We start from the raw sequence: 15,156 nt of genomic DNA on the forward strand, positions 1-15,156 counted from the left end.
GATGGCACTGATAAGTGACGTCTATGGGTGATAGTTACAACCACATATTGTAGTGTAATTATAATTTGACGAAATTTGCTGAATTTAAAGTACGCCAAAAATAAAGGGTGATTCTGAAATTACCTAAAATATTTCTTGTTATTTCATTCCCTTCAAACCAAACAAGTTTTAAAAAAAACCCTACATTCTAAATACAATAAACTCATTTTGTGTCCGCCAAAAACCATTTTTGATTTCTTTATGTTCGTCCGAGTGAAACATTTGTTTTGACATTTAACTTATTGAAGATGAATTTCATATGATCTCAATGGCAATTCAAAATTTTTTTTAATCAAATACTCGTGTAAAAATTTACGTTTAACTAAATGATTTTTTTGATGAAGTATCACTAATCTATTTATTATTAGTTTGAACAAATTTAAAAAATAAAATTACCAAAAAAAAATAAAATAAAATTAAAATAAAATTAAAATAAATAATCAATTTGATATTTTAATAGTTGAATCAAATAAGCTAATAATATAACTTGCCTTTAATTTCTTTTCATTTTATCTAAATAATATATGCCACTATTTGTGGAAATCACCTTCTAGAAATACCCAAATGCTCATGTGTTTATTGGCCTTATCGAATTTGGCTAAAATAGCATTCATCCTTCATAAATAATAATATAATAGAAACGTTAAGGTGTTATAAAATTTTCGACTTATTATATTTTTATTGGAAGTATTTTAAATTTTTTGAAGTCTAAGGAACAGTTTTATCATTCAACGAAGTTCTTTTGAAAGACAGATTGATAGAACACGAAATGTCGTCCTCCTCACGGTCCATAATGGCAAAAAATGAAAACTTTCACAAGTGTCAGATGCTGATTCACCAAATGAAAACTTTCACAAGCGTCGACGTTTCTCTAACGAAGCCTAAGACTTGGTTTGAGTGAATGTCGCCGTTCAGTAAAGTGTCTTTCAAAGTCATGCTGGCGGAACAGAGAGGGGGGGATCTGCGATTTAAAACAGAGAAAAATAATCATTTTTGCGAAAAATCTGCAATTTAAAACAGAGAAAAATAATCATTTTTGCGAAAAAAACTATGAAATAAGTTTAAGAAATGAGCGAGCACGCGGAAACACGAAGAAAATTCGAAGTGTTCTCAAATGAAACCTAATTATATTATATATATATATTTCAAATAAATAATGAAAATAATGATGATAAAATATCACTTGCACATGATAGCTTATGGCATCCAACTTCTCTCTGATAGGTTATCTCGATTTTCTATTTTTTTCGAAGCATATTTTGACTTTCGATCCGAATCTGCGAGACGACGGAGCGGGGAGCTCACGAAAAAGGAAGGGAGGCTCCAATTTCTATAAATGCGGACATACCTTTTCAGTTCTTGCAATCAAATACGGAACTTGCTGCTTACTACGTATTCTCTTCTGAATCGTAGGAGAAATCTAGGGTTTTGGGAGCAACCAGTGTCGTCGCTGCTGCACTTCTCGGTGCGACAAGGGGGCTCTTCTTGTTTCCATCTGAGATTTGAGAGAGGAAGGTAGAGGAAGGGAGAGGATGTCCAGGAGCACCGTGGAGAGGCACGCGTCAATTGACGCGCAGCTTAGGCTGCTGGCTCCGCGAAAGGTGTCGGAGGACGACAAGCTGGTGGAATACGACGCCTTGCTGCTGGATCGCTTTCTAGACATCCTTCAGGAGATTCATGGAGAGGATATTAGAGAGACGGTAAGCTGAAGCCCTAGCTTCTCTTTTGTGCGATTGAAACTCGCCTGATTTGTGTGCGGTTTTTTATAATTGGTTCTAGAGTTGATTAAGATTAATTCTATGCGAGATCCAGTTAAATTTACTGGATATTTCCTCTTTTATGTCTGATTTCCCATGGATCTGAGTTTAGGGATGTTGTAGGCTTTTTGCTGAATCGAAGGATCTTCTTGCTAGTTTCAGCTTGCATAAATTTGGTTTTGGAAATCAATAACAGAAAACCCAACGGAAATAAAAAGTGGGCTGAATTGAAGCATTGTATGATTCTGCTAGTAAAATTTCTCTGAGCTGTCTGTCATAGGCTTAATTGTAGAAATAGAACTTCATGCAGTTTCAGATTGTGGCCTTGGTTTGTATCTGATCTTGTTATTTTTTTTACTGTTAGGTTCAAGAGTGTTATGAGCTTTCTGCTGAGTATGAGGGCAACCATGACTCGAAGAAGCTGGAGGAGCTTGGGCATGTGCTGACCAGTTTGGATCCTGGCGATTCCATAGTTGTTGCCAAGTCCTTTTCGAACATGCTTAATCTTGCCAACTTGGCTGAGGAAGTTCAGATTGCCTTTCGCAGGAGAATTAAGTTGAAAAAAGGAGATTTTGTTGATGAGAATTCTGCAGCTACGGAATCAGATATTGAAGAGACTCTTAGGAGGCTTGTACATGAGCTGAAAAAGTCCCCTGAGGAAGTTTTTGACGCTTTGAAGAACCAAACTATTGATCTTGTTTTTACTGCACATCCAACTCAGTCGGTCAGGAGGTCCTTGCTTCAGAAGCATGGCAGGTTTGTTTTAAAGGTTTAATAGATGATATGGATCACTCCTTTTGATGTTAAAATTTTCTTTTCTGCATATGTTTTTCAAAATACGGTTCAATTGGATTCATTAGAATTTGGCTGTCATAAGTCCAAGAATTTAATCACCATGGCACAGGATATCAAGTTTTGTGTGGTTGCGACGATCTGGAGGGTGTATTGTATTGTAATATTGTTATTTATTAATATCCTTTAATAAATGTTCTGGTTTTAATGTTTCCCTCAGGATAAGGAATTGCTTGGCTCAATTGTATGCCAAAGATATCACTCCTGATGACAAGCAGGAACTTGATGAAGCCCTTCAGAGAGAGGTAGGTTTTGTGACAAAAAAATTGGTTGTATATGCTTTTTTGTTCATGTATCTTCAATCAACTTATATTATGTGGAGCTTTTAAATATTGATATTACATGTAAAGATTCTATATTAGCAATGATCTTAGTTTTGTTTTTAGATTTACAAATATATTGATAAAAATTAATTTAATTAATAGGCTTTGACACTGCAGAAAAGCTAATTATGATTTGTTAACATAAATAATTATGTAAATGTATAAATGATGTTTGGCTTTATCAACCAAAAATAAGTTAATTTAAATGAGGAGTGGTGCTAGTAACTACTATTGTAATGCTCATTTCCCTGTTTTACTTCATAGTCCATGTCTCATATGCTATTTTTTTTTTATCTTTAATATTATCTTCAGATACAAGCCGCTTTCAGGACTGATGAAATTCGTAGAACTGCCCCCACTCCTCAAGATGAAATGAGGGCTGGAATGAGTTACTTCCATGAAACTATATGGAAGGGTGTCCCGAAGTTTCTTCGGCGTGTTGATACTGCTCTGAAAAATATTGGAATCAATGAGCGAGTTCCTTATAATGCTCCTCTTATTCAATTCTCTTCATGGATGGGTGGCGATCGTGATGGTAGGATATCTTGAACATGAGCCTTTTCCAATATTTTAAGGTTGCATTATTGAATGTTTCATTTTATATTTCCTTAGGAATGTAGCTTTTTTACAAAAGGGCTGTTAAAGTGGCAATTTCTACCTAATATTTGGAAGTTTGATCTAACAAATTGATGCTAATCTCTAATTACTGATTCTATTTATACAGGGAATCCTAGAGTTACTCCAGAAGTCACGAGGGATGTGTGCTTATTGGCAAGAATGATGGCTGCAAACTTGTACTTCTCCCAGATAGAAGATTTAATGTTTGAGGTTATAATCCTTTCTTGTCTTATTTTATTAGGTTTTTTATTCAAATTCTCATGTATTTCTTCCATATCATAATACTAATCTTTATCATTTATTATTGTCACTTTTCAGTTATCTATGTGGCGGTGTAGTGATGAGCTTCGAGTTCGAGCAGATGAATTACACCGGGCATCAAAGAAAGATGCAAAACATTATATAGGTATAGTTTTATGAATTACAAAGGAATTTGAGTAAGATGTCAGACCATGCTCGTTAAAAGTATGAATTTTTATATTTTGTTTTCTACAATTTTCACCTCTCTCTATTTCTTAATTTTGCCCAATCCTTTTTGATTAATTTGCTAATGTTAAAACTTGTATTATAACTAGTAAAACTGCATGATAACTAAGTGTAATAGCATTATTTTCCTTCTTAATTTCTCAAAACCTAGGATTAAAGAATATAAATATATTGTTTTAGGAGTAAATATAAAGTTCTTTATGAAGAGGAAAAAGAATTACATTTTGTTCTTGAGCCATTTGTAAATAATAGTTTAGTTTTATATGCGTTAAGTGCACATTGTTAGCTTTTCAAGAATAAATAAGAAGATAGTATAAAAACAAATTTAATGGGAATTCTAATAATATTATATTGAAAATCTTGTTTATTTATTTCGACATTAAACTTTTGTACTATGATATTGATGAGTTTTATAATAATTGATAAAATTTAGTGCTTGTAATTATAATATGATCTATATGAAATAATTTGTTTGTTTATCTTTTGGTTTTTTAAAATGTATAGAAGGATGAATTATTTTAATTAATAATTATTTTATAATGTCTTTTAAATATAAGGTATCGCCCTAATTATGCCATATTTAAAATGAACATATAAAGGCATGATTAAAACCAAAGTTTAAAATTGCGCAATTGGGTACTGTTGCATTTTTCGTTAGTGAAGCGAGGTGTAAGCCTCAAAGCATTTTGAGGTGTAAGGCTCAGATTTAAAAAATTACATTAATTAATGAATATTGTATAATCTATAAACTATAAAGTAAGAAACAACATATTATTATTCTACATTATTATAACATTAAAAAATAATATAACATTCTAACTAAGTTAAAAGTTATAACTTGAATTAAAAATGACACGTCAATATTCTAACATCAAATTATAAAATAGGATGAGTTATATAATTATTCAGCTTTCAAAGTAAGCTATGATATTAAAACATGTTCGACCAATTAAAGTTCTTTGTTAGCCTTCAGGATTTGAAAATAGACAGCGCACCTGTCGCCCGATTTTGAGATAAACTGGCTTAAGCCTGCAATCTAGCTAGTCAGCTTTTGAACTTTCTTGGTGTTCCAGGGTACACATATCGATTAGCAACTACACATTTTTTGAATTGGCCTTTATTCCCTTTGGGTTAGAATGTGACCTAAAAATTTATCTGTGGATGCTCCGAAGGTGTACTTGAGCGAATTGGGTCTTATATTAAATTTTCTGAGTGTTTCAAAGGTTTTTTTAGAATTTTTATGTGATACTCGGGCATTTTGCTTTTAATCAGAGCATCACATACACCTCAATATATATATATATATATATTGCAATGATTACAACCATCATTCACTGGTAGGTAGTTTATGTATTTTATACCGAAGGAATTACATTATAACAATACACTCGCTAGTGCTGATGTGGTTTTCTCTGCGTTGGCTGAGTGCATTTTGATTTGGTGGTAGACGGAGAATGCGTTGAGGAAGCTCACCACAGAATGGCTAACTACTGCATCTACTGACACATCGATTTTGAGGCAAGGAGTAACTGTTTTTCGAGTAAGCGATGTTTAGGATGTTGAATTACACACATATCCTCCATCTGACATTTGACTTTTGTACCATGACTACGTTGAACTTCCATGTCGGATACTAGAACTTTAAGATGCAGCTAGCCTCCAGTAGTTTCCGAATCTTCTCTCGGATGGGCTCAGCTAGAGTGATGGTCGGTGACATCATCTTTTGCTTTATCGATCGGGCCGTTGGATTTACATTCAGGCTGTGACACATGACATCGATCGATATCCCAGGCACTTCGACCGTGAAGCAGATAAAAACATCTCAGTGGTCTTGGAGGAAATCAGTCAGCTTATGTTTAATTCTTCATCAAAAACTTCACTTATTAAAAAAAATTACTAGTTTTGCCCTTGGTCGTTGGGATATGATGGGTGATCTCGCTGGTCTCGAGCCCCCCTTTGCATAGCTTGTCAAGCTCGAGCAACTTTTGGTTGACCCTTTCGACCACCCGAAAGTAGCAAGTACAAAACTACTTGAGATGGCCTTAAACAGTGATCACCTCACCTTCGCCCAAAAACTTCATTTCCTACATAAAAGTAAGTTACTTATCCTTCTATTCCTAAGTAACAACTTGAGTGATGATTCTTAGCTCTTCCTTCATATTGCCGGAAAAACCATAGAGCAGTGGTTAAGCGGTCGCTGCCGAGGCCCGTCTTATCAAATGCTGACTCGAGCAGGATATCCATAGAATTATCAGTGTCAATGAAGATACTACCAATCTAATAGTTGTTGATTCACGTGGTGCTATGATGACATTATTGTAGGGATTATCATTAGGGGGCAAATCTTCATCGGTGAAGGCTAGGGGGAGGTGAGTTGTGTTTGAGAGCAAGGATGGTTGCGCATAGTTCTCTTGATTGAAGCCTCTTTAGGCTGGCTTGGCAAGATGAGTCTCCACCTCCTTCAAAGATGACAATAATTATGACAACAATGTGAATTACTTGAGTTTGGAGTGGCTCATCTGATATTTCTTCTACCTGAGCATTTCCCTTATTGCTGGTCGTTAGTCTTGAAGCTACAAATTTCTTAAGCTTATAATCCTTAACCAGCTATTCAATCAAGCCTTGGAGGTGTCGACATTCCTCCGTGTTGTGACCATTAGTTTCGATGGTGGACACATTATTTCTTGGGGTCCCGAAGGTAAGCTTTGGTTTTCATCAAGGACACTCTTTTGAAATAATCTTTATTTTAAATGGTTTCTACTATCTTGACATTGAAACTCTCAACAGAATTTCCTTAGATACTTTATGGTTAGGCAACGGGCGCTCATTGTAATGAGCTGGCCGCTAGTGAGGATATCAGGTCTGAATCGCTCTGTGGTATGTTTTGTCGGTCACTATGTGGTCCCAGGGTGGCTGAGTGTCTTCGTAGCGAGGACGGGTGGAAGGACGCAAATAATGACTCTATCTCAACGCTTCGCCTTAGGGAGCCTTCTTCTACAGGCAACGGGTGGATGAATCTACTTTGGAGGAAGCGGAGTCGAGTTATACTCGTCCAATGTTGTGATTGTTGGCCAGCTGCAACAAATCAGCCAACTTCTTTGGTCGCTACAGATCCAATGCATAATGGAAGGGTCTTTCCTTCAACCATTGAGCAAGGTGGCATGAGCTACTGCGACCTTCAGATCTCTCACGTTCAACATCTCTTTCTGTAATTGCATGATGAACTAGCGAAGGCTCTCGTTCCGTCCTTATCAAATCTGTAGGTGGGCCTATAAGCTTTTTTGAGACTTTTGGGCGCTCTCAAATTGTATCACAAACATTCACTTGAAATCGGTGAACAATGCGACCAACAATATTGCATTGAACCACCTGAGGATCGACTTTCTAAATGTGGTAAAGAAGAGAACATTTCAGCACCTCAGTAAGCCTCAACAGACACACAGTTGACTCAAATGAGGCTATGTGGTCGGTCGGATTGGTAATGCTCTTGAAGGACTCCAATGCGAGGATTTTAAACCTCTCTAGGGGCTCAATCTCAAAGATTTGTTGAGAAAACACATTCTAGGACTGTCAGGGTGCCTCAATACGCCCGAATCAGTGTTGATCGATCAGTGTCGATCCAGTACTATCGAAGTGCTGGGAGTTGCCTTTTTTTTTAGGGCCTAGGGGACTCTTCCGTCGTTGGGCGCCGACCCTTCCTCTCAGGGGTGTTGCTTTATTTCTTAAGCCAACACATCTCGGATGACATCTAACATTTGATCATTCATCTCCTTGATCTGTTGCTTCACAAAATCTCTGGTTCGTATTTTGGCGTTGTCTTTATTTTGGATTCCTTCTTCACGGGCTACTTTTCTTTTGTCTGTGGCATAATTCATGCTCATCACGCATTTTAAGATGTTGAATACTGATTTGTCTGTGAATCACACCCAAAAAATAAAATGTCAGTCAGGAGAGAGAGAGAGACAAAAAGTAGTGGACAGTAATGAACAGTAATACGTCTTTTCTATCGTATCTTGTTCATAAAATTATCACTGTATTTATAAAGGAGTGAATATAATCTTGTTGGAGATACTACATATTCAGATCTTCCCTTAGATCGGTTTTCTTGTGACAGTTAGCTTGGATATTTTTTTGTCTCGTTTTTGATTGAGTGATTTGTTCTGGTATTCTCTGGTCATCTTTTGTTCGTCCAGTGATTCGGTTGACTTGGGCCTTAATCAGATCTTTCTTAGATCGGTTTTCTTGTGCAGTTAGCTTGGATACTTTTTTATCCCTTTTTTGATTGAGTGACTTGTTCTGGTATTCTCTGGTCATCTTTTATCTGTCTAGTGATTCGATTGACTTGGGCCTTATTTACTTGGCTTGGAGAGTTTCACCGGTTCGAATAAGTGGGCCTCATGGTCTCCTGTCAGTGGGTCCTACTTTGTTGCACTCTTTTCATTTGGACTGTTAGATCTTCTTAGGAATAGTGTTGACACAATTTTGATGTACACTTTTCATTTTGTTGAAAAAATAAATCTTAAAAACTTGAGGTATTTTTTAATGTGAGGTGCCTTTGAAGGCTCACCAGTGTCTCAATTATACAAAATGCATCCCTATTTATTCTCTGAAGTTCAGTCTAGATTGATTTTATATAATTGAGATACTAAATTTCAGATGTACACTTAGATCTATTTATATATTGATTGAGGGAGAGAAAAGGAGGGATGAACTTAAATGTCGTTAATCAATGCATATAAAGCTTTTTTTTAGCAAGATTAGCCAAGTATTTAAATGCTCTTCGATATTTAATTATTAGTGAAATCAGTCTTAAGTACACCAACAGTTTCAGTTGCAACATTGAAATAATATTTATTGGTTATTGTTTCTTTGTGAAAATTGCTGATTGCTGATTATGTCTCCCTTTCCTTCCCATCATTATCATCTTGTTTACTTCTATCGTTTTTTCCTGTCCTATAGTTTAAACAAAGCTTTTGATTTATGTTTCATTGTCAGCAACACCTCACCTATCTGAATGTTTAAGAAAATGATCTCATCTAAAACCTATAATTGATGCAATCGTTGGCATCACATAATCATTATAGTCATGCTAATCCTGGAGATGCTTTTCCTTCATCTTAAAGTCAGTTTTAGTTATTTCCTACCAATCATGGTCTATGTTTTCATAAACTTGAGCCCCTGCTATTCATCCTTACGTCGCAATTTTTTCAATTTGTTTTGGCTGTTTTTCAGTGTTCAAAATTGTTTTTCTATTGCAGAGTTCTGGAAACAAGTTCCTCCAAATGAACCATATCGCGTTGTACTTGCTGATGTTAGGGATAAGTTATACAATACACGTGAGCGTTCTCGTCATCTTTTGTCAAGTGGATACTCTGACATTCCTGAGGAAACCACGCTTACCAATGTTGAGCAGGTTTCACTTTTTGCACTTTCTAATTTTCATCTTTATTTCATTTGTTATTAATATCTGTATTTTTAGATTTTTTTTGAAAGGCTTCTACTTATCATCTGTTCAGTTCCTTGAGCCCCTTGAGCTCTGCTACAGTTCTCTCTGCACCTGTGGTGATAGACCTATCGCTGATGGAAGCCTTCTTGACTTCATGCGTCAAGTATCAACCTTTGGCCTCTCCCTAGTGAGACTTGATATCAGGCAAGAATCTGATCGACATACTGATGTTCTTGATGCTATTACCACACATCTTGGGATAGGTTCATATCGTGATTGGTCTGAGGAGCAACGTCAAGAGTGGCTTCTATCTGAACTGAGTGGCAAGCGCCCTTTATTTGGTCCAGACCTTCCCAAAACTGAGGAAATTGCTGACGTTCTTGACACATTACGTGTCATAGCAGAGCTTCCTCATGATAGTTTTGGAGCTTACATAATTTCCATGGCAACTGCTGCATCTGATGTGCTTGCAGTGGAGCTTTTGCAGCGTGAGTGCCAGGTGAAGAAACCATTGAGAGTCGTGCCACTTTTTGAGAAACTTGCGGATCTAGAGGCAGCACCTGCAGCTTTATCCCGTCTCTTCTCAATCAACTGGTACAGGAACAGAATTGATGGAAAGCAGGAGGTCATGATTGGTTATTCAGACTCTGGGAAGGATGCGGGACGTCTTTCTGCAGCTTGGCAGCTGTATAAAGCTCAAGAAGATCTGATAAAGGTTGCAAAAGAGTTTGGGGTGAAACTGACAATGTTCCACGGACGAGGGGGAACTGTTGGAAGAGGAGGTGGCCCTACCCATCTGGCTATTTTATCTCAGCCTCCAGATACAATTCACGGTTCGCTTCGAGTGACTGTTCAAGGTGAAGTAATTGAACAATCTTTTGGAGAGGAGCATTTGTGTTTCAGAACTCTTCAGCGTTTTACTGCAGCCACACTTGAGCATGGTATGCATCCACCAATTTCACCAAAGCCAGAATGGAGAGCATTGCTGGATGAGATGGCTGTTGTTGCCACAAAAGAATATCGCTCTATTGTCTTCCAAGAACCACGTTTTGTCGAATACTTTCGTCTGGTGTGTAACTCCTGCCATAGTTGCTCCCATTTTTGAATACTTTCCCTTTATGATTTATGTCATTGTTGGGTTACTAAGCATTTCATCCACATGAATTCTTTAATCATGATTAATTCGGCAATTGCCATGGCTGAAAGTAGTTGCTGTCTATAGCTTTAAAATTCTATACAAGTTCTCTCAATGATCAGTTCCATTTCCCCTTGACTACTGGGCGTTAAGTTCTTAAGAGTACGAGCAATAGTTACCTTGGTAAATCTTCATCTCATTCCCTTTATAAGTTAAAGCTGATTTGTGACATGGTATAGCACCCATTTACTATTGTCGATTTATCATCTCCTTCGTCGGCTATATCCCCATAAAACCTCCTCCTATATCTCCATAAAACCTCCTCCTAACGGCATTTATGGAACAGAATTAGGTTGCAAACATCAAGTTCTTCCAAAAGCCTCTATTGGGGGACCTTTGACCCTTGATACACCATTTGTTATAAAATTCTCTTCCATTCACTCTAAAGATTGCTAAAGGTGTTAATTCTATTTTTGTATTCCTAGTTATAAACTTTGATATTTTCTTTTTTCCTTCCTTTCTAACACTTTAATTCTTAGCATGTTATTTTATTTCTTTTACTGCAATTTTTGCACACCATTTTAGTAAATGTCTTCCTCCATTTGCATGTAATAAACTCTTTTCTTGTTTTATGCTATACATAGTTTTACCAAGATTTCATTTTAATGTTCTCATTTCAACCACACTCAACCTAGATATTAGTGTATTTTTATTTGTTTAACTCTTATGCATTTAGTGTATATGGTCTAATTGTAGTTTAGAAACTTTATCTCGTTCTTCATGAGAATTTATTGCATGGCATTTTTTATGAATTTCATCATTTTAGCCATCCATCCCTTGTCTCATAATATTCATCGGCCTTTTATTGTTTTGGCTATTCAATTTTGATTAGAATTTATGCTCTGATTAATTTTTTGTAAAATACATCCATGGTAATTGATTATATCATTCCTAATTTTCATTGGAATCTTCTAAACCCATTTATTGGCAAATGTTTAGTTATCATTATGTTAGTAGCATACCTTTTATGCCTTTGTTCTATTAAATCTTAAGCCCTTTGTTTTCTATAACTTTTTATATTGTTTTAAGCCTTTTTTTATGTATGGATATCTCATCTATTACAACTTTTCTCAACTGCACAAAACATAAACCAAGTTAGCTGATCTCAAATATATTTTGTAAACATCTATACCAAAATATTACTAAAATGATAATCTTGAATTCTTGATGATGATTCTTCATCTAGCTCTCCTTTGAACTCGTTCTGTTCATGGAGGTCTAAAATGTTTAGATCTCAATTCCAACAAAATAATTTGAAAGAAGTTGCATTGAAATCTATATGCTTTGACATTACTCATTTCTTGTACTAATAATTAAGCAATATGAGTTCTATTTTTTTCCACTCTTGTATTCATTTTTCATTACGTTGTTGTTGTTATAAACAAAATTAATATTCCAGCCTATCCTTTCATTAATGTCATATTTTCCACTGTTATTAAAGTGAAATCAAATAACTTTTGAGCACTTCAAGTAAAACAAATTGACTCTTAATGCTTGTTGGTTCCATCATAGATGAGCCTCTAATGTTATTTGTGCTGGTTAATGTTTTTACTGTATCACCTATAGTGCAATATGAATATTAAATTGCTATGTTTAGCAAAAATGATTGATGATTTCACCTCACAGGCCACACCTGAGACGGAATATGGTAGAATGAACATTGGAAGCCGACCATCTAAACGAAAACCCAGTGGAGGCATAGAATCTCTACGAGCAATTCCATGGATTTTTGCTTGGACTCAAACAAGGTTCCACCTTCCTGTTTGGCTTGGTTTCGGGACAGCATTCAAGCATGCCATTGCAAAGGACATAAAAAACCTTAACATGCTACAAGAGATGTATAATGAATGGCCTTTCTTTAGGGTCACCATCGACTTAGTTGAGATGGTGTTTGCTAAAGGAGATCCTGGCATTGCTGCATTATATGACAAACTGTTGGTTTCCGATGATTTGTGGTCATTTGGGGAGAGGCTCAGAGCTAACTTTGAAGAAACCAAAACTCTTCTTCTTCAGGTAAGCTTAGCTTAATGATTATTTGTTATGCTTCATTGTCATTATTATTCACCCTTGTTTTTTGAGGAAATTTCAATCTAGGGAAACTTTATCAGAGCATTTTTTTTTTCCTTAAATGTAATATTCTGATGTTTTTTTGTATTGATCGCTGCATGAAAGATGTGAAAGAAGTATAGCTCATCTTAAATATGATCAAAAGCTTTGAATGGCTGATCCTTTGAGATTTATATTTCTTTTGTCTACTTTATGGAATTATCTGTAGCAGTTAGACATTTACTCGGCCATAATTGTTTCGTGCTCGGTTCCTTATCTTACTCGATCCATGCACTTAATTTTGGCTTTATATCTCATGTTTATTCTATAGATTGTTGAAATATACACCGAATAGCCGAATCAAACAAGTGCTTGTTTGGTCCTTTCGGAACTCTTTCTGATCACCAATCATTTCATGAATCATAAACCTGATACCATCAGCTGTCAATTTTATTGTATGCTCTCATTTGTAATCACTTTGATCCTCTTAATTTGTGCATTCCCCCTTTTATTTTAATTCGAATATCTTCAACCACAATTCTTATTAGGTTGCTGGACATAGAGATCTTCTTGAAGGAGACCCCTACTTGAAACAGAGACTGCGCCTCCGCGACGCGTACATCACTACTCTGAATGTGTGCCAAGCCTTCACCCTCAAAAGGATCAGAGATCCAAGCTTTCATGTAAATCTGAGGCCTCATTTATCAAGGGAAATAATGAATTCCAACAAGCCAGCTGCAGAGCTGGTGAAACTCAACCCCACAAGTGAGTATGCTCCTGGGCTGGAGGATACCCTCATCCTGACCATGAAAGGTATTGCTGCTGGGCTGCAGAACACTGGTTAATTAATACCTCACTTTTTGTGCCTTCCACTGGCATTTTGTTGTTGTATCTTTTAAGTAAAACAGTGTTTGCTTTCGTCTATATCAAACTATGAAAGGTTTCTTAATCCTTTTTTTGCACTCAGTTTGCAAATCGAGGCGAGGAACTATTACATTTTACCCCCCATGATTTAGAATAAATAAGACGAGCGGGTTGCGTTAAATTTTGAAACATGGAAATTGGACTAAAGTTTGCTGCCAAACTTTTTGTTGGTGGCACTTTTCTTTTGAGCAATGAGACACTCGTTGTAATGCTACCCCATGTACCCTAAACACCTTTTTTCTCAAAATTAAAATGATTTGGAGGATGCATGCTTCTAATTACTTTTTTTTTTTGTTGTTGTTGAAAATTTGTGGCCTAATTTGTGGCCTATTTTCATGAACATGCACTGCTATATCTCTAATAGTTTTGGTGTTTGGCTAGAATTCTATCTCATTTTTCTCTAACTTGTTTTGTGTGATCATTAAGACCATGTTTTTAGGAAAAGAAACAGTCTTTGGTGTCATGAAAGAGATATAGTTTGCATGTACCAATGTCTTGTAGGTCTTTTGTTATGTTCATGATATTTATAAGACTCAAGTCATCCAGTTTTAGGATTATTTCACTTAAATTCTAGCTTTGCACATGGATGGACCTAGGGGGATTTATAATAATAATAATAATTTATTTGTTATTAATGTCTAAATTCTAAGTCAAAGCAAGTTACTAAGGTCTAAGTCAAAGCAAGTTACTAAAGTCTATAAGTCAAAGCAAGCATGATCATTCATCATCTTTTAGGCTTCTATTTTTTTTTATAAACTTCCAACAACTTTATTATATGGAATTAAAAGATGAAGTAATAAAAATAAAAAAAAAATAATAATTACTAACATGTATTTATTATTATTTGACTATCATTTTATTTTCTTATATTCTTTTCTTTATGAAATGCTTGTAACTTTTATAATTTTTTTGGAAAAAGAAGAATTGAAGTGAAATAGAAATCATTTATTGAAGTCTTCTTTTCTTTGTTCATAAGAAGATCTTGGTGGCTAACCCCTCATCCTAAATTTAGTGACCATAGAGATCTTTCTTTGCTAAAACATGTAATATACTTATCATTTTGTTTATTTTTGTTTTTCGCTTATACTTCTTAAAAGTGTTTTGAAGCTTCTCTCTAAATTCTCACAAATTGCAAGTGAGTGATTGCGAGATAAGAATGATTAGGTGGATGAGTGGCTTTTCACTTAGATACAAAAAGCGAAATGAATATATCTGTGATAGGATTGGTGTAGCTCCAGTGATGGACAAAATTAGAGAGAGTCGCCTAGATGTTTTGGTCACATTAAACATCAATCATCTGATGATCCAATTAAGAGAGTAGATGTTTTAGATTCGACTTATGTTAAGAAAGGCAGACCTAGAAAGACTTGGGCATGTTATATAAAAAAAATGATCTTAATTTATTAGAATTAAATGAAAATATGAAAAATGAGAAATAATGTGTGTGTATATATATATATATATATATAT

At 35.5% G+C, this 15,156-nt stretch overlaps 1 protein-coding gene across 1 annotated transcript; it reads left to right on the plus strand.

The window, feature by feature from the left end:
- The first annotated feature begins 1,327 nt into the window (after positions 1 to 1,327).
- On the plus strand, positions 1,328 to 13,730 carry LOC110022615 (phosphoenolpyruvate carboxylase 2). Its single transcript, XM_020721659.1, has 10 exons — positions 1,328 to 1,739; positions 2,161 to 2,552; positions 2,809 to 2,893; positions 3,284 to 3,506; positions 3,696 to 3,799; positions 3,908 to 3,995; positions 9,334 to 9,488; positions 9,592 to 10,590; positions 12,343 to 12,729; positions 13,311 to 13,730. The coding sequence occupies exons 1-10, from the start codon at positions 1,572 to 1,574 to the stop codon at positions 13,605 to 13,607; spliced, it is 2,898 nt and encodes a 965-aa protein (XP_020577318.1). The 5' UTR covers positions 1,328 to 1,571; the 3' UTR covers positions 13,608 to 13,730.
- The last annotated feature ends 1,426 nt before the right edge of the window (positions 13,731 to 15,156 follow it).

Source organism: Phalaenopsis equestris, unplaced genomic scaffold (assembly GCF_001263595.1).
Source record: "Phalaenopsis equestris unplaced genomic scaffold, ASM126359v1 Scaffold000198, whole genome shotgun sequence".
NCBI lineage: Eukaryota > Viridiplantae > Streptophyta > Magnoliopsida > Asparagales > Orchidaceae > Phalaenopsis > Phalaenopsis equestris.

Excerpts from the sequence above, each read along its gene's own strand:
- LOC110022615 (XM_020721659.1), top strand. The coding sequence starts at position 1,572 with ATGTCCAGGAGCACCGTGGAGAGGCACGCGTCAATTGACGCGCAGCTT. Across the intron at positions 3,996-9,333 it reads AGATGCAAAACATTATATAG|AGTTCTGGAAACAAGTTCCT; the intron begins GTATAGTTTTAT and ends TTTCTATTGCAG. Across the intron at positions 9,489-9,591 it reads CGCTTACCAATGTTGAGCAG|TTCCTTGAGCCCCTTGAGCT; the intron begins GTTTCACTTTTT and ends TCATCTGTTCAG.